The 20,025-nt window shown below is 43.1% G+C and overlaps 1 protein-coding gene across 1 annotated transcript in view; it reads left to right on the top strand.

Annotated features, from left to right (window-relative positions):
• Positions 1 to 19,709, top strand: part of SYT9 (synaptotagmin 9) — a 238,083-nt gene extending 218,374 nt beyond the window's left edge. Inside the window, exon 7 of the mRNA XM_017948677.3 lies at positions 19,411 to 19,709. Coding sequence (XP_017804166.1) covers positions 19,411 to 19,419 — 9 coding nt within the window. The 3' untranslated portion in view covers positions 19,420 to 19,709. The remainder of the gene's footprint in view (positions 1 to 19,410) is intronic.
• Positions 19,710 to 20,025: the final 316 nt, after the last annotated feature.

The raw sequence follows: 20,025 nt of genomic DNA on the forward strand, positions 1-20,025 counted from the left end.
CTCTGGCTCTCCCTGGCTTCCTTTTATAGGTTAGAACCCAAGTTCCTTAGAGGGCACACAGAGGCCTTGACAACCTGGCCCCTCTCTATCTGGAGGCATAGCCAATCACTGCCTCTGAACATTTTATGCCCCAGCCCCAGCACACAGACCACTTCTAGGACCCTGGCAGCACTGCTTTGCGGTGCCACTTTGCTTTTGCATGTGCTGTTCTCTTTGTCTGTGATAGCTACACAAAGCTCCCTCACAAACATTTACTTCCTTTGAACTCAACATACAGACGACCTTTTCTCTGTATATATCTCTTTGTGATAGCTCCCAAAATGCTATTTTGTAATTTTGTGTTGGTTTTCCTGAATAAACTATGAGTTCCTTGAAAACAGATACTGTATCTCATTCATCTTTGAATCCTGAGACCATTGTATAGGCCCCAGCACACAACTAGGTGCTCAGTGTTGGCTGAATGAGATCAAGAGGGTGGGCTCAGCTTCCCATGTGCTCTGCATGAAGTGTGCAAACTCATTCCAGACTCACAAATTAGAGATCCTTCATTGACAATCATTGTATGGTTTCAGAAGATTGCACATTCAAACGTCTACACTCTAAAAAGCTGAATGAAAAACACCCTCACCAACAGCATCTCATGTTTTGCTTAACAGCATGAGCTCTACCTCTCTGGAGGGGCTTTAAGCAAAGCCTTGACAGTCTGCAAGGAAAGAATTACCACTGGGCTTGGGGTCCCGTGAACTTTGGGATATTTCACAAATATCCCAAATATTGTTGAAACAATCTAGTGACTTTGTGAAACTGAGGAGAAATCGGGAGGCCTTCTCTCCGAAGGGCTTCAGAGCCATCTGGTTCTATCTGAGATTTATTCTGAATGCAGCCCTTACAGTGAGAGGGTGCCATACTCAGGTTCAGGGATCTGGCTTGAGGCTTGGGGAAAACATCATTGCCTTTGATGGCGCCTGCTAAAAGCAGTGTGGATACAGGCACCTCATGCAGATCTTCTCTGTTCAGGGCTCCAAATCCCTGCTGCAGCTTACCTCAAGGCAGAACAGGGTAGCAGCACATACCTCCTGCTCCAAGGACGACAGCATCCGCTGTGAGTGTGCCACTTTAGCAAGATGACTGTGCTTTATTTATTGCAATTTCACGCTACGATTATGCACGTCAATCTATGCTGAAAATGGCAACTGTGCCCCCTGTGTCTCCAATGTTGTATGATGTGTGGTTCTGCTTTCCAGACATACTGAAATAGTTTGAAAAAGTGACAAACCCTGCTCTACAGAGCAAAAAGAATTATCTCAAAATAACTCACTTTTCATAGGCCTTCAAATGTAATTCTTTAGCAGGCACAATGAGGGAGGGGCAGGGTCTCTCCAGCTTCCCCAGAGACCTGAAGCCCCCTTTTCAGTCGTGGCTTCACAGTGGATGGGTCAGCACTAAGGATGAGATGGCTGCCAGGCCCGGTTGACTGGGGTGGGGCAGATTCAGGGCTTGAGGTGGAAAGGAAAACTGGGAGCAGCAGGGGCTTAGTCTTCACAGAATGAAGGAGGGTGGCCAAGGGTGTTGCTGATGGAACCAGGGAGGAGAAGCCAAGACTCAGAGGGTTATGAGAAAGTGGAGAAGCAAAGGCATCAAGGAGCCAAAGAGCCCAGGCATAGTGGCTCACACCTGTAATCCCAGCACTTTGGGAGGCCGAGGTGGGAGGGTCACTTGAAATCAGGAGTTCGAGACCGGCCTAGACAACATGGCAAAACCCTATCTCTACTAAAAGTACAAAAATTAGCTGGGCGTGGTGGTGGGTGCCTATAATCCCAGCTACTCAGGAGGCTGAGGCACAAGAATCGCTTGAACCCAGGAGGCAACAGTTGCAGTGAGCCAGCCTGGACAACAGAGTGAGACTCCATCTCAAAAAAAAAAACAAGGAGCAAAAGTGACAACCTTGCCAGGCCACCCTGAGATACATAGATGCATGGAATGTGAGGGACTAAAAGGCCTCTTGAGAGTGCTACAAAGAAAGTGTTGTGACTTCAAGGGGGAACCAGGATTCAGTTGAAGTGCGAAAGTGGATAGAAAGCTTACATAAAGGATTAAGGATGTAGGGGAGGTAGGCATGGAGCACCAGAGGAGGGCTGGAGACAGTGGAAGTGGAGAAGGGGAAGTACAGGGTTTGGAAGTGGTTTGGAGAAGGGGAAGTACAGGGCAGGATATGATGACAGTAGAGACAAGAGAGGCAACTGGACTGGGGGTGTGGAAAGCACAGCCTGCCAGGTTTGATCTCAAGGGGCAAAGTCTGCTTCACCCAGAGGAAGCAAGGTGACCAGGCTGTCCTAGAAAATAAAGCCACAGTCATCCTCAGACCAGCTGTTCTCCTGGAGTTGTTTGAGAGAGGGCCTGAACTGTTTCTCCTCATGTACCCATTTATTCATCCATTCCCCAGTGTTTGTGAGCACTGGGTCTGGTGGGCCCCTGCTCTTCCCTCCACCTTAAACCCTCTCCTGCCTGCCCCACTACCATACCCTCCCCTGTGCCCAGCTAAGTTCTCAACTCCTGTCTGCCTTCTCCCTGATGCCAGTCAGGATGCCACTCCTCCCAAGGAGGCATGTTTTGCCTGTAATATGATCCCTCCAATGAATAACAATCCAATGTTAGATTTTCTACTCTATCCAGGCCACTGTGCTCAGCGCTGTACAAGCATCCCTAGTTTAGCTGTCACCCTGTGAAGTAAACAGTTTTGTCTCCCCAGATAAAAGAAACTGAGGCTTAACTAATTTATCCAACATCATGAGACAAATAACTGGCCGAGCTGTCAGATTAAGATAGATGGTATTATTTCTTCATTGTTATATGCCCCACCACACTCTTGTCAGGGTCTTGACTCCAGTGACTTAGGACTCGGGCCTGTGATTTGCTTCGATCAACAGAATATGAACGGATGACAACATGACAGTTCCACATGTTTCTACTCACTCCCTTGAACTTTTAGCATCTGTCATGGGAATAACATGCCCTGGAAAACAGGGGCTTCTTCAGCTTGGTCCTGGAATAAGACAATGCAGAAGTAGATCTCTACCTGTCTGGCAGAGCTGCAGCCAACCACAAACTCATCAGCAAGAAATCAGCATGTATTGTTGTAAGCAACTAAGATTTGGGGGTTGTTATTGTAACAAAAGCTGACTAAATACAGATTTAAACTCACAGTGTTCCTCCATCTCAGTGCTTGTTGGGCATAGCTACCAAGCTTATTTGGGTCCAAATGTGGACTTACTTCTCTCCACCTGTTAGGAAAGGCTTTCTCTCTTCATTGTTTTATCATCAAGATGAATCTCATAACCTATTGGAGTTCCAGTTTAACTTTTCTTTTCCTCCTCTTGCCCTCTCCCTGGAAAAAGTTTTACATATGCCGACACATGTCAGCAAACCTCTCAACCTCACTTCTGTGCTGGTCAAGCAGCTTTGAAGACACAGCTATGCCAATCAGAGCACAACCAGTTTCTGGCATGGTCAGTGTAGGGATCACACAGTAATGCTGGTTTTAAAAGACTTTTCCTTCTCAGCTGTTATTATTCAGCTCACTTAACAATTAAAACTAGAACAATGCCTTAGAATTTTAAAGAAAATTATTTTGTTTCCATCCTGCTGGCACCGATTCATCATCCTTTATGACTTCACATTCCCAAATAATTTGGGATGTAGGGTTTTTGCTAATGTACTTTCAGCTGCTTTGCTTCTGATGTTTCCTCCCCACCTAATCACATGCTTCAAAATAACCACAATTTCTAAACCCAGTAGGACATGCACTGAACAATATGTAGTAAAATTTATTAACAGAAAGCCCTTTGTTTTTAAAACTCTGAAAGTTAAGGGAATACTCTTTTTTACTTGAGAAGTCATGCTATGTTCTGTGTGGTTTTCCCACGGATGTGTTTTAAATGTTGCGTTCTGTTAAGACTAAATTTTATAGTTGCAAAGATTTTATTCCTCCAAAGCAGAACGTAATTTTCCCTCATTATCTTAGCTTGAAAAGGCCTGAAGTGAAAATGTATGACTTTGCTTATGCAGCTTTTCTTCTCCTCTTCAGATAAAAGAACCACATTTTCCTTTGAAGACTCATCCCCTCTTCCCCCTCTAACCATGTAGTTTGGGTAGAGGTATCCACATCTTCAGCTCCAGGAGCGTCTTTGCATCTCCCCAGGCTTAAGCCCAATCATCACATTCAGGGATTGGTTCAGGGTGAGTGTGTGACCCAATTTACACCCAGGAATTTTGTTGGAACTATCAGGAAAAGTCACACTTTTCCACTGGACTTGAAGCTGCGAGGATATAAATGTGGAGTTGCTGGCTGCTATCTCACCATCAAAATAATAGACTGCACTCCAGGATGGAGTGAAACAAAAGAAAGCATACTTGAGAAGTGGAGAAGGTGATAATGAGTCCTGATGACACTGTCTGAACCTCTGGATCCAGCTGTGCCTGAAACTGTTTCTTGCAAGGGACTAGCATGTACCTCATAACCAACAACAACAAATCTGACATTGCTGCTGGTTGGATCCCAACTCTAGAGAAGGAGATAGCTAGAAAATTAGTCTGCACACATGAAAGCAGAGAAAATATATACAAAATACCCAGTTGTTAATTTTAAAATGTGAATGAGCAATCAAGGGTCACTGAGTAAGACAGAACTGACAGCATTACAGGTTTATATTTAAAAACACACACACACACTGAGGAAACAAAACAAACAATGATAAGAAATCAAATTCAAATGTGAAATAAATCAAAATCATAATAATCTTAAGTAATTAACATCTAGAAAATCTACTCATAAGCACTTCTGCTTGTTGCCACATTGGCCTCAAGTATTAGATAAGAATGTCGTGGCTCCCAGAGGCCTTCTCACTCCTGATTCTGTTCCCTGCAGTTCTGCTCACTCAGAAAAGCTGCTCTCTGACTCTATCCACTGCTTCTTTCCACAGAGGTATGGGTATGTAAGTTGGGCCCATTTCAAAGGCAATCTTCTCCCATCTTCTTGTGCGATGTCTTGAGAGGCTATTCTAAAGAAGTTCTAATTTTTGACAAAGTTTTGCTTCTACACAGTCAAAATGATCTCACTGGGGCTTTGACATGTTGCTGCTGGTCTATCCATTAGGACAGCTCTGAAAGTCCCCCTCTCTTCTAGAGTGCTTTTGTTTTTGTTGTTGCCTTACCCATAGTCCTTTCAGAGAGACTAGTCCCTAGAGCAGAGCATAAATTCCATACAAGATAGCAATGGAGCCAGTTGCCCAGAGAGCTTTGAATGGGACAGTTATCACACCCTGAGTCAAGTAGAATGCTTTAGGTTTCTAGGAACAGAAAACCTAACTCAAACTCCTTTTTATGAGACGAAGTTTCGCTTTTATTGCCCAGGCTGAAGTGCAATGGTATGATCTCAGCTCATCGCAACCTCCGCCTCCCAGGTTCAAGCGATTCTCCTGCCTCAGCCTCCCAAGTAGCTGGGATTACAGGCATGCGCCACTACGCCTGACTAATTTTGTATTTGCAGTAGAGACAGGGTTTCTTCATGTTGGTCAGGCTGGTCTTGAACCCCCAACCTGAGGTGATCCCCCTGCCTCAGCCTCCCAAAGTGCTGGGATTACAGGTGTGAGCCACCATGCCCAGCCCTGAAATTCCTTTAAAGAATAAAATAAGGCCAGGCACAGTGGCTCATACCTGTAATCCCAGCACTTTGGGAGGCTAAGGTGGATGGATTGCTTGAGCTCAGGAGTTCTAGACCAGCCTGGGAAACATACTAAGACCTCCATCTCTACAAAAAAATAACAAAAATTAGCCAGGCATGGTGGTATGCCCACTATGGGGAGGAGTGGGTACTGTGAGTGCAAGCTGGGAAGATACTCCAAAGTGTTTCCCTAACCCCTAAGAGCCAGCCATTTGCTTATCTATCATCAGTTCCCATGACCATCTTCAGTTGTCCTGGTCTCTAGCATGCACACATTCATTCAGCCAGTGTTTATTGCGCCCCGCCATATGCCGCATGCTATTCCCAACACTGGGAATAAGGTGTTGAGCAAGGCAGTGGGGACCCCTGTGCCATGGAGGTTGCATTCTGATGGAGGGAGACAGGCAAACTGAATCCAGTTGAACAGAAAATAGGTCATCACAAGCTGGAGGATGCAAATACAACAGCAAGATGTGACAGCAGTGAAGGGGCACTCCTTGGTCCTGGGTAGCTGGGGTAGGCCCTGAGCAAATGACACTTTCCCTGACTGACCAGAAGCAGACAGCTAAGCAAAGGCCTGAGAAGTGCGTTTCCATCACGGAGCAGATGGCCAGCACACAGCTCTGGAGCAAGGACCAGGGAGGCCTGTCCAGAAGTAGAGAGGAGGCGGGCGTGGCCAGGACCATGAGCAACGAGAGGTAGAGTTGTAGGAGAGGAGGTCGAAAGGGAGACAGGCCAGGGCGCAGAGGGCATGGCCCCTAAGTTCAGATCTCACTCTCCTTCCTGAGAAGCACCAGGGAAGAGGCCTTAAGCCCAGTCTCCTTCAGCAGGCACCCTCTGCGCTCTCCTCTGCTTTGACAGGCTAGAGGCTCCCAGCTGGCCAAAAGGGCTTAGCTTCCCCACAGGGCAGGACACCAATCCCTAAGTCCAAGTAAGTTGCCCCTTTTCTGACATTGCTGCTCCCCAGTCCTTTTTCTTTCCTTTCCTTGCTACCTACCTGATTTCCAGCCCTTGATGAGATTCTAAGCCTCCAGCTCCCAGAATCACCCTTCATTTTAATACTCAAATACCCTGAGTCCTCACCCTTTCGCTCTAGCCCTTAGTTGATTTCTTCCTCCAATATGTCTCTGCGGTGGCCTGAGGAATGGTCTTTTATGCTTGTCATGATTCCAGATGATGCTTACCATTTCTGCTCCCTGCTGCACTCCAGGCTTCTCTACGGCCATCTTTAGAGGCTTTCAGCTGCTTCTCCCAGCCACCATCTTCTCCCTGCCCTATCCCCCTATCCTATCCCAAGCACAGATACAGTCCCTTTCCCCATTCCCCCAAAGCATGCAAATGCCAGACTGTAGCATTTAATGAAGATTTCCTCAGGGCTGGGGATAACACGAGTGAATTGTAAGACAATGCAAGTAACTGACATTGAAAATTCTATGGCCAGGGAAAGAAACATCCATCTAATATCATAATTGTGTCTGCGAATAGGAAACTGCCTATGGGAAACACATTTTACATGGTTATGCAGAATAACACAGCCTGTCATTCTGAGATAGGACCTGGGCATTACCTTTAATAACCTAAGGCCCCTGATACCTCCCCAAAGAGCTGTTTCCCCAGGGCCCCAGCACACTGTCTTGCAGGTGATTTCTTCACTAGGGTGCCAGGCTGAGGAGATGTGTGAAGCTAAAGTCAGCTTGAAATCAGCTTTTTCTCCACTCACCAAGTGGTGAATTTGCCTGGAGGAAGCTTCTGTTTCTAAGTCACACAAAGACCCAATGCTAACAGTATAGTTGAGAGATATATGCCATGGCCTACTATCAGCCACAGTGTATAGAGAACAGCAGATACACAGATGAGAGACAATGAATTCGGCTAATAGGTTTTATTTGTTTTGACATTGTGAGTATCTTTGAGATGAAAAGCTAATAGTTGGAATAGTGCCAAAAATGTTAATATTATTAATAACATACCAATAAAAGCCTCTAAACCTTTAAGGATAAAAGAAAGTTTCTTATCTTGTATCCTCTTTTCAAACAAACACATTTAAGGGCCTTTGTTTCTGTCTCTTTCTCTCACTGAGAAAAAAAAAAAGCAAGCTGTAAGACAATACATTTTCTAAAATTAGCACATATTTAACTGACTTTTCAAAATCAAGTTCTGTTCAGCCTATTAGATGTGTATATTCCATACAACATCCCAATGTTTAAGCTAATTTTTTTTTTTTTTTTTTTTTTTTTGAGACAGATTCTTGCTCTGTCACCCAGGCTGGAGTGCAGTGGTGCCATCTAGGCTCACTGCAGCCTCCACCTCCTAGGTTCAAGTGATTCTCCTACCTCAGCCTCCCGAGTAGCTGGGACTACAGGCACCCGTCACCACGCCTGGTTAATTTTTGTATTTTGGGGGGTTTTTTTGTTTGTTTTTGTTTTTGTTTTTGTAGAGATGGGATTTTACCATGTTGCCCAGGCTAGTCCTGTACTCCTGGGCTCAAGCGATCCACCCACCCCAGCCTCCCAAAGTTCTGGGATTACAGACATGAGCCACTGTCTCTGGCCCATTTAAGCTAATTCTGAGACTTTTTCCCAAATAGAGAAAAACACATCTATAAATCACAACTGGAAAAAGAAAGGAGAGCATGAAGGTCCTGGGAAAGGGTTGAAGGCCCCTGCTTGAGGACTTCATGGGGTTGGTATTTAGTCCCTCATGGTACCACAATAGGCTATGCATTCTACAGCTGCTCTTCGTGGCCTGTGTAAATTCTGAGCAAAAATGACCTTTCCCTGGGTCATGTCTGCTAAAGCAAGTATCACCATCCAGTCAGATGGGGCTGATCCCAGCAGATGCCCAAGAAGGAAGTCACCCACTGTCTGTAAGTCCTACATAATCCTCAGGGTTCATTTTAGGTGCCACCTCCTCCATGAAGTCTCTAGTGAGCAATGCCCCATTTGGAATGAAGTACTCCCTTAATAGTTTGATTGTATTTATATTGTATTTGATTGTACATTGACCACTTATCACCTCTCGTTTTTATTTTGTAGTTAGTCAGATACATCTGTCTTCCCTCCTGATGTGGACTCCTTTAGGTCTGGGGCATAGGGTCTGTCGGTGCCCACTGAATTGACTATTTAGTTGATTTGGGCTTACTGCAGACCTTTACTACACATGGCAATTGAGCTTTTGCTCTCTGATCATGGAGAAGTTTCTAGTGTGCAATAGTCAGGAGGCAGGAGGGGGCTGGTCAGTGTGTAAGTACCCAAGGGAGGATTAAGACAAGGTGCAGTTTGCACACAGCTCCTCACAGTGGGTGGAGGCACCCAGAGGAGAGAGGCAAGGTGCCTGCACACGCAGCAGGCTGCTTATACCTCCCTCCGGTGTCTTCCTCATGTCAGGAGAATGAGAACTAGAGGACCTTGGGATCTTGCTCTTTAGCCAGAAAATGGCCACCCTCCATAAGTCGTAATGGTGATATCCTGAAGTCAAGGTCACAGGGGAACAGATCTAATGTCCCTTTTATTGAACACTAAAGTTTAGGGTTAATTGAGAGTGGGTGATAGATATATGACTCTTCATTCATTATCTCTTTGGTATTTATATTTTTGACTTATTTTTTCAGAGCTCCATTGGTCCCTATTCAGGAAATGCTAAATTTAAACACCCCAGTCCTGTTTTAGAACCTGCCACCTAGAGTTCTCAAGTGCCGAAGCCAACGACCTCCTTCCCATCTTCACTCACCAGTAATTCTACAGGGTCAGGCTCAGTGGGATCTGTCAAGGCAAGAGGGGTGCTTCAGCTGATCCCATACTATCACTCAATTCTGTTTTTCTGACTCTCCTATTTGCTCTTCAATCCAACCTCTACACTCCTTCAAGTACTAAAGTACAAATCTGAGCATGTAACTCTCCCACTTAAAAATCCTTCAATAACTGCCCTTCATTCCGAACAAGATCAAGATTGAGTTCCCTACCTTGGCATTCAAGGTTCTCTGAGACTCTGCCTCCATCTCCTCCTTATACTTTATGTTGAGGCCACACCTAATTGCTGGTGGTTCACACAATGCTTTCTATTCACCCCCATGCCTTTGCTTCTGCTTTAACTTTTTCTTATGCTGTCCTTTCAACCCCTCTTTTCCTGGCTAGATCCAGCCTGTCTTTTTAGCATCTAATCAGTTGTTAGCTTCTTCAGGAAACATTCTGAAGATCCTGTGGTATGAGCTAAATATTTCTCGTCTGTGCTATTCTTCTCCTAGCACCCTATGCCTGCCCCTGACATAGCATTTTGTGCTACTTGATGTTATCTGTGTGTGTGTCATCCCCAGCACCTCCCACTGCTCCTTGAGAATGGGCCTAAGTGTTATTCATCATTGTATAACAAGCACCTGGCAAAATGCCTGGCACAAAGTCAGCATTGAATAAGTTCTTGTTGGATAAAATTTCAATTTCTTCTATCTTACAACTTGTAAAATGATTTTTACAAGTTTTGCTTACTGATTTCTTAGACAAATTCTACATGTAATTTTTTTTTCAAATCTGCAGGCATAGTGGTTCTATTAATGCACCAAAGTAACTGAGAGCTAACTCTGAATGCCAGAGAGCAAGTCAACACCCATGAGAATTAAGACAATGGCAATGAAGGTCCCAGTCATCATCTCAGATGGATTTGCAGTGGCATGAAGCCTCAAACAGTTCTCACAAAGGTCTTTATAAGAGACTTGCCTTAGTTTAAAAGGCAGGGTGGGAAACCCATGACCATTTCCTCCAGAAAGCACAGAACTCCTGCAAGCCTGGAGTCACTATGTTGGCTGCCATGCTGTCAGCTTATCCCAGCAATCTTTCAAGGTGCCTCATTACATGGCATCATTTGCTGTATTGTAAGAATTCTGTCCAAGTAAGAGTCAAGCAAGTTTCCTTTGAAACAATCACTTTGCAGAAGGAAATGGAAAGTTTCAAGCATTTATTTATTTGTTCAACAAATATTGATTGAATATCTACTATAGGTACTGAAGATACATTTTTAGGGACAAAATAGTCAAAAATCTTTGCTCTAGTGAAACTTGCCTAGTGGGAGACACAGACATATTATGTTATACTGAAGGTAAATGCTATGAAAAATAAAATAGGGCCGGACGCAGTGGCTCATACCTGTAATCCCAGCGCTTTGGGAGGCTGTAGTGGGTGGATCACCTGAGGTCAGGAGTTTGAGACCAGACTGACAAACATGGCAAAACACCTTCTCTACTAAAAGTACAAAAATTAGCCAGGCATGGTGGTGGGTGCCTGTAATCCCAGCTACTCAAAAGGCTGAGGCAGGAAAATTGCTTGAACCTGGGAGGCAGAGGTTGCAGTGAGCCGAGATCACACCACTGCACTCCAGCCTGGGCAACAAGAGTGAGACTCCACCTCAAAAAATTAATTAATTAATTAACTAATTTAATTTAATAGAGCATGTAATGGGGATCAGAAGTGTGATATAGATTGTTTACTTTTTACAGGGGGTTAATTTTAATGGAGGTAATGGTAGAGCTCACAAACAATTGGAATATTTGAGCAAACCCTTGAAGGAGATGAGGGAGCAAGCCCTGTGGCCATGCAGAAATACAGGCTAAGGGAACTGCCAATACAAAGGTCTTAAGGAAGTTCACAAGAGGAATAGTGAGGAGAGCAATGTAGGGGATGCAGGAGAGAAAAAAGAGAAAGAAGTAGGGGATGAGATCAGAAAGGCAACAGTGGGTAGAGCTCAGGTTACCTGAACTCAGTAGAGCTTCAAAAGTACTTTGGCTTATTTGCCAAGATGGCAATTTTTAAGAGAGATGTGACATGATCCAAAGTTATCACTGATCTCTCTGCTGCTGTGTTGAGAATAGACTAGATAAAGACAAGGTTGGATATGAGAATACCCATTAGGAGTCTACTGCTATAATCCAGATGGCAATAACAGAGACTTGGACAGTGTAGAAGCAGGGAACGTGGTGAGAAACGATTACATTCTGGGTATATTTTGAAGGGAGACCCAGTAGGGTTTTCTGTAGTGTATGAGAGAGAGAAGTAAAGGATGATTCCAAGGTTGACCATGGAAAGACAGAGCTGCCATTAAGTGAGCTCAGGAAGACTGCAGGTAGAGCACCTATGTGGGATGATCAGGAGTTGGACCTAATAAGTTTGAAGCAACTATTGGATATCCATAGGAAAACATAAAATAGCAGTTAGATGCAGGAATCTAGAGTTCCAGAGAAAGATCAGGCTATAAAAATGGATGAGATATAAATAGTAAAGAGAAGAGGTCTCAGGGCTAAGAACTGGGACATTCTATTTAAAGGTAGAGAAAAGAAGAGAAACTGATAGACTGAGAAGGAGCAAGTCATTGAAATAGTAAGAAAACCAAGAGGGTGTGGTATCCTAGAAGGCAAGAAAGAAATTGTTTCCAGAAAGAGGGAATGCCCAATAAGCTGTAAACAAAATGAGGATTACAAACTGACATTGGGCTTATCAATATGCTGGATATTGGTGACTATGGGGTACTGGTTTGAAGAGTGTCCTCCCAAAATGTATATCTACGCAGAACATCAGAATGTCACCTTATTTGGAAATAAGTTATTTGCAGATAACATGTTAAGATGAGCTTATGCTGGATCAGGGTAGGCACCAAATCCCATGACTAGTGTCCTTATAAGAAGGTCATATAAAGACATAGAGGGACATACAGGAGACTGCCATGTGACAATGGAGGCAGGAATTGTAGTGATGCAGCTATAAGCCAAGGATTGCTGGCAACCACTAAGAGGTAGGAAGAGGCAGGGAAGAATTCTCCCGTAGACCCTTCAGAGAAAGTATGGGCCCACTGGTACCTTGACTTCAGACTTCTAGCCTCCAGAACTGTGAGACAATAAAATTCTGTTATTTTCAGCCATCCAGTTTGTGATACTTCATTATGGCAACCCCAAGAAACTAACACACTTGATAAAGCAGTTACTCACTTGTCTGTACCTTGATTTTCTCAGCTGTAGAATAGGAATAACAGTACCTGCCTCAGAGAATTGTGGTAAGGAGTAATAATATATCTAATATTCTTATAATAGTATATACCAAATTCTACATGTTAACCGTTATAATGATTATAGATCTAATAATTTTATTTTGAAATAATACTTTCTTCACTTGTTCTTTGTTAAATTCTCATTAGCTCATTAATTTAACAGATTAAACTTTCCTAAACTTTTAAACACCAATTTTACGTTTAATCAAATTCTCTTAAATATTTTTCAATAAGGAAAAGGATAGAAATCTAGTGAGTAAAATTCTCCTAAATTTTTAAGCATTGTTTAAGCAATTGACTAATTAAATTTCTGTGAATATTTCAAACTAAAATCATAAATTTAAAATGTGATTATATTAAACACTCCAAACATCTAATGCAGTTGTTAAACAAAATTGTTCTCAATCACATAACTCTTATAATGATAATAAATAAAATCTTATACATTTAGGTGAAATTCTCTTAAGCATTTCAACATCTTAAAAATAAGCTTTATAAATGTAGTATAATAGATTTTCCTAAGCATTTAAATGGTGACTATAAATTTAACTAGTTAAGTTATTCTAAATATGTCCATTAAAATCATGAATTTTATAATTTTCTAGTATATCAGATTGTTAAGCATTTAGCTTAAAAACAAAAGAAAAATTGGAATAACAAGATGCATATTGCACTTGAATAAATAAAATTTACACAAAAGCATCATTTATAATTCTTATTTGTTAAACCTTTCTGTGTCACAGTTCCTTTTCTAATTAATAGGAACAAAATGATCAGTTTAGGAGCTCTTTCTAGGAATTGAAATTACAGATGACCAGAGATCTGAGTCCCAAATTGCAGAGGTAGAATAACTGTGCACAGACATGGGACGGGGCATTGGTTGCCTCACAGGGGAATTTTACCAGAGCTATGAATTAATAAGGCAAGTTTCTTCTTCTGGTTGGCTTCTGCTTGCTGTACTGTCAGTGGGAGACAATCCTAGGCTTTTTAATGAAATTTTATTTTGTTACCCAGTGCATCACATATATCCTTGGAATCTTTCCAATTTCACCCTTACCGAATTTTTTGTTATAACTTTTATCATTCCTATTCCCTGATTTGGGTAGATGGAATTATGGACACACACACTCCCACATAGTAGTTACAATCAGAGCTTCCTGCTGAGACGTCCTTTTACTCTCTGTTCCTTCTCTTCATCCTTGATTCTATAGTCTTCTTTTGACCACACTGAGCCCTTCAAGAATAGGATGTGCATTATTTATCTTTGTGGTTTTTTGTTTGTTTGTTTGTTTTTTGAGAGGGAGTCTGGCTCTGTCACCCAGGCTGGAGTGCAGTGGCATAATCTTGGCTCACTGCAACCTCTGCCTCCCAGGTTCAAGTGATTCTCCTGCCTCAGCCTCCCAAGTAGCTGGGACTACAGGCACCCACCACCACACCCAGCTAATTTTTGTGTTTTTAGTAGAGACAGGGTTTCACCATGTTGACCAGGCTGGTCTCGAACTTCCTGACCTCAGGTGATCCACCCGCCTCGGCCTCCCAAAGTGCTGGGATTACAGGCATAAGCCACAGCGCCGAGCCTAACTTTGTTTTCTTATTGCTCAGCACAGATGCCTGGGACTCAATAAATGTTTGTTGAATGATGAATACATGTAATGAATATTAATTTGAAGTAACAAACTCCAAACATCCTCCGCTTTACTTCATCAGGTATAGTAATTTTGGCCCTGTAGTAATGTCCTATCTTGCCACCTCATCTGAAAAATATGACAGTCCTTGTCTTACCTTCTGAATGGTGCCTTCACTGTAGCCTTTGCTTCTTGATTGTTTGTAATGAGCTCCTCTCAGTAAATAACAGTCTATATGTCACACATGCCACACACCATTTGCCACCTTTCCCCTCAAGGTCTACTTGACAGTGAATCTTAACACACTCTCCTATGAAGTCCGGACTGGTCAGAATTCATTTCTGGACTGCGAATCCTTTTTAGAAAGGTGCTGTAGTGGAGTTACTATTCAAAGCACAATAATTTACCATTCTGGGCATAGTACTTAAGAGCATACATTTGAATCCATAAAAGCATGGTGGCAGATTCTGGCTCTGCTATTTACTACCTTTATTATTTGGCCTTTTTCAGACTCAGTTACCTCACTGTAAAACTGTAATTGTAATATCTGTCACAGAGGGTTGAGGTGAGGCGTGAAGGAGATAAGGTATGCAAAGTTCTTAGGATAGAGCTAGTGCTTAAGCAATCAATAAATAGTAGTTATTGCCCAAATGGACTCTTTCATTCTCCATGCTACTGACCCAGTCCTGAAAGGCAGGATAGTCACATTCATACTGCTTTATTTCTTTAACATACTTGTTCTTAAAGGGGAGAGGGAAAGTAAAAAAAAATAATAATAATAGAATGTCCTCTTTACAGAAAGCTAATCAGATTGTAAACTGGCAGAGTGTGATAATTCTTCACATATTTGTAAAGCTGTGCTAAGCAACAGTCAACAAAATCAGATTCTAAACCAGCAGAGCATAATGAATCTTCATATATTTGCAAAGTTGTGGTAAGCAATAAACAGTCAACAAAATCCTGAGATTTTTGTGCTTTTTAAATAAAATTTTAAATGTAAGTTTAACAGTATTAAGTACATATAAGATTAAATCATGTAATAAGAATCACTTCCATTTTTGACAAGCTTCTTAGTTCAGAGCCCTTAGGTACTTCCTGTAATAAAGTCCCATTTTCATATTCACAGAGAGATATTATCTAATGTTTCACTCTGTCTTTTCATGTTCTTAATTTGGGGTCTGTTTCAATGGCCTGTCTCATATCAGCTGTCATTTTTGTGATCGAAATGTCACTTCACATTACAGTTTTCATTAGGACAGTTCTCATCTTTGGTTTCAATTCAATTTAATTCAAATTAGATCCTTATGTCTCAGGACAACTGAATTCACTTAAAATCTCCTCTGTTCAGATAGGATTGTAACCACTATTTCTTGTTGATAATACTGGAGTTGTTGGTACCTTCTAAATCCCTGGTACTGCCTGGGAGCCCACCAAGTCTCATAACAAGGACACTGCTGCTTCTGCCCGTGGAAATAGGGCTGGCACCAGCATTGGAACCAGCCAGGCTAGCATTATGCTTAATAGTTATTAAACCACCATTACAGTCTCTGGTGTTGATGCCTCAGTCTCTACCACCTTCGTCTCACCAAAATCCCACTGAGTCAATGCTTTTCTGAATTACGGAAAAATATTTTCTCCCATTTTGTTTTATGAAATGTTTAGCTGAAAAACAGCTCACTAGGTTATAGGTGTTTGGAAAGGTGTAATTTGCTTATTTTGTTTGATTTGGTTGAGTTTTTCTAGTTTTCCCCCAACAGAAGCCAGACAAAAAGGGGCTGAGCAACAACAGCAAAATTTACTCATGTCTTCTCCTGAGACAACTTTTTCAGACCTAACTTGTATACTTGACTTTCCCTAGAATAAGTTTGTTTTCAAGAGGCTGTTCTTGCAAGATTGCTGGTAGCAATGACCCTACCACGCCACCAGATGTATTGAAACTCCTTAACCCTGTCATCTCGTGGGCTCGGTCCCAGCTCATAAGCATTCTAGGACCTTAGTGGCACTGTCCAGAAGAGGAAAAGATTCAGAGCCCAGAAAACTCACCCAACTGAAGGACTGCACCTTAAGAAGGGTAGATCGGCCAAGGCAAGGCCGCCTGTAATCCCAGCACTTTGGGAGGCCGCGGGACGGGATGGATCACGAGGTCGTGAGATCGAGACCATCCCACACGGGTGAAGTCCCCAGCCTCACAAAAATACAAAAACTAGGCCGGCAAGGCGGCGGGCCTGTAGTCCCAGCTACTCGGGAGGCTGAGGCAGGAGAATGGCGAACCCGGGGCGGAGCTTGTGAGCCGAGATCCCGCCACGCACCCAGCCCGGGCGACAGAGCCAGACCGCCCCAAAAAAAGAAGGGGTAGACTAGTAGGCCACACCGCCATATTTCCAGAGGCTGACCTTGACTGGCTAATTGCATGCACAAGGAAATTCACCAAATGAGCAAAGTCCAGCTATGGAGTTCAGGTCGGAGCTATGCTATGACTTGGCCATTGGCAACAATGCCTCTGCTAGTGGTATCCCTGGGTATAGGGACTGGTAAAAAATTGGCTGAGATTGCAGCCTAGCCCTCTAAGGAGGCTTTAGACAGGCCATAAGAAATCAGGTACAGAGGTGGTCCCTAAGGCTGGGTACTTTGGGAGAGCTAAATCCAAAGCATTCTGAAGGAACTGCTTAAATGAAGAGGTAAAACTAGGTCATAACAAGGAAAAATGAGGTTGTACACAGAACTGAGGGGACAAACAAGTTACATATGCATGTCACTAGCTGGGGAAATCCAGAGAAATGGGATGAGCAGCTAGGAAACCACAAGTGGGATATGGCACCTGCTGTATGCTACTAGTTTGGACTAGGCTTCTTAAAGGCAGCTAATCTGGCTAGATTTAGAGTCTAGAAAGCCAAGGCAGATAAGGTACTTTTAATACATCAGAAATGTGGACTAGACCTACAGAGGAAATTGACATAATTGCTAAAGCTTGGACTTTGAAATTAGAAGTCTTGGGTTTAAATCTTAGCTCTGACCCTTAGTCACAGTGTTGCTTTGCACAAATTAGTGTCTCTACAACTCTGCATCCTCCATTAAAGAACGCCAAGGGGTCTTTTAAGAACTTGTAAAGTCTATACCCCAGTGTCTGGCATACAGTAAGTACCCAAAAATGAAGGAATATTGGCTAATACCATCACAACTTAATTCCAGATCACATTCATTGGTGGCACTGAGCCTATTAACAATTTGCCTTCTCTGATGAGAAAGGACTCAGGAATTGGCAAACTGATATGGGTATGGGTTTCACAGTTTGAAAGAGTGGCTAGGGAACCAAAGGCCTGACGTAGGTGGTGGCTTAGAAAGTAGAGCTATTCGGAGGACGTTCCAGGGTAGCAGCTGACCTGGCAAACTGATATTTGAACCACAATATTAAGACAAATATCATTCATGCTTTCTTCCTAGACGCAGAAACAAATACCCCTTTCCCAGAGATGTGTGTGTGCACCCACACACATGCACACACTTCAAAGCCATGGGTCACAATCAAACATGGTTTCCCTTTGCAGTGAACACACTGCTTTTTAATACTTCCCTTAAGTAATAGCCTCACATGTGAACTTTTGATCCCTGAAAGGAAGTCCATAAATTTCAGTGTCAGAATGGTTGCTACTCTTTCATAGTTTATATGTAAATTTTGTTATTCTTATATCCATAGAAGTCACTTCAGTTTTTTCTCTCTATAGCCGCAGTATTACTACATTTAATCTGTGCTGGCAGGTGCCCTGAGTTTAAATTAAGTTGAATGCTGGGCTGAGTGTGAAACACAAGAGATACTGCTAGTCTAAGTCTGGGGCTTCCTTAAGAGAGCCCCTCCTTCACATCTTGGAGATAAGGAATGATGTTGCACCACTCAGACCTCATCTTTCCATCCCAGCTGTATTAGTCCATTTTCATGCTGCTGACAAAGACATATCTGAGAGTGGGAAGAAAAAGAGCTTTAATTGGACTTACAGTTCCACATGGCTGGGGAGGCCTCAGAATCATGGCAGGAGGTGAAAGGAACTTCTTATGTGGCAACAGCAAGAGAAAATGAGGAAGAAGCAAAAGCGGAATCCCCTGATACACCCATCAGATCTCATGAGACTTATTCACTATCACGAGAATAGCACAGGGAAGACTGGCCCCCATGATTCCATTACCTCCTCTCCCGGGTCCCTCCCACAACACATGGGAAGCCTGGGAGATACAACTCAAGTTGAGATTTGGGTGGGGGCATAATTAAATCACATCACCAGCCTTACCTCCGACCACTTCACTTCTCACACTACAGTCCAGTCACACCAAATTGTGATGATTCCTTCAATGCACCATGCCCTTTATTGCATTTCTGCCTTTGCACAGTCTCTTTTCTCTACCCCAAGTGACCTTTCTTCCTTCTTTCCAGAGGGATTCCTCTTAAGCCTAAATGGCCTACCTCAAGACTCATCCTTCAGAATGTTCTCTGTAGACCTCCTCAATCCCTTTGAAGTTACTTTCTCCCTCTCATTGCCCCTGCAGTATTCTATGCAGCTTCTTACATTGTAATTTCTCCATCTGTGAGCCCTTTGAAAGCAGGGTGAGTGTCCTACTTATGGTCTTTATATCCCCAGCATCTATTAGCATGTCTGGCACTTGTTTGATGCACATTAAAAATGTATGAATGGGCTAGGCGCGGTGGTTCACGCCTGTAAACCCAACACTTTGGGAGGCCGAGGCAGGCAGATCAGGAGGTCAGGAGTTCAAGACCAGCCTGGCCAACATGGTGATACCCTGTCTCTACTAAAAATACAAAAATTAGCCAGTCGTGGTGGCAGGTGCCTGTAATCCCAGCTGCTTGGGAGGCTGAGGCAGGAGAATTGCTTGAACCCAAGAGGCGGAGGTTGCAGTGAGCCAAGATCATGCCACTGCACTCCAGCCTGGGTGACAGAGCAAGACTCTATCCCCCCCCAAAAAAAAAAAAAGAGAGAGAGAGAAAAAGTATGAATGAAAGCCAAATTATTTTTTTGTTTTTTCTTCCTGCAGAAACGATGACCATGGGTAAGAGGACTGCTTGCGCCAAGGACACAATAGGACAACCATCTCACAAAGATCTTAAGTAACTTTTTCCATCCAGCAACACCCAGACAATTTCAGTGACCAAACGCTCAGCTGTAACCACAGCAATAACTGGCCTTCTTTCTAGACCGGGTTTGGTGAACCTGAATGGTTCAGCCACGTTCTGCAGGTGGCCCAAGGTGATGTGCTGCAGGGTAGCATGTCTCTCATGCCAAGAACCAAGATTGGACTATGAATGAAAATAAATGATAGATATAGTGACAGTACCAAGAGTACCAGGACTCAGTGTTTCATATGAAGCCTTTGGTGATGAGGACATAGTATCTGCCCTGGAAATTGTTATTCTAACATAATATTATTTTCTAGAATGCCCTGGAAGGACAGAACATTTAAAAACATATCCAGGTGCTAAATAGGCAGCAGATCTCAATTCACACATGACTACCTTTGAGCTAATGACTGTCTCCAGAAAATAACTGTGCCCCAAAAGTGCTGCAGATTTGCAAGGAAGAGCCCCAAGAGAATAATAAGACAAGCAGGCTGTTCCCTGGGAAAAAAAATCTAGTGCAAGGAGGGCTAGTT

The sequence above is a fragment of the Papio anubis genome, chromosome 12 (genome assembly GCF_008728515.1).
Source record: "Papio anubis isolate 15944 chromosome 12, Panubis1.0, whole genome shotgun sequence".
NCBI classification, from domain to species: Eukaryota; Metazoa; Chordata; class Mammalia; order Primates; family Cercopithecidae; genus Papio; species Papio anubis.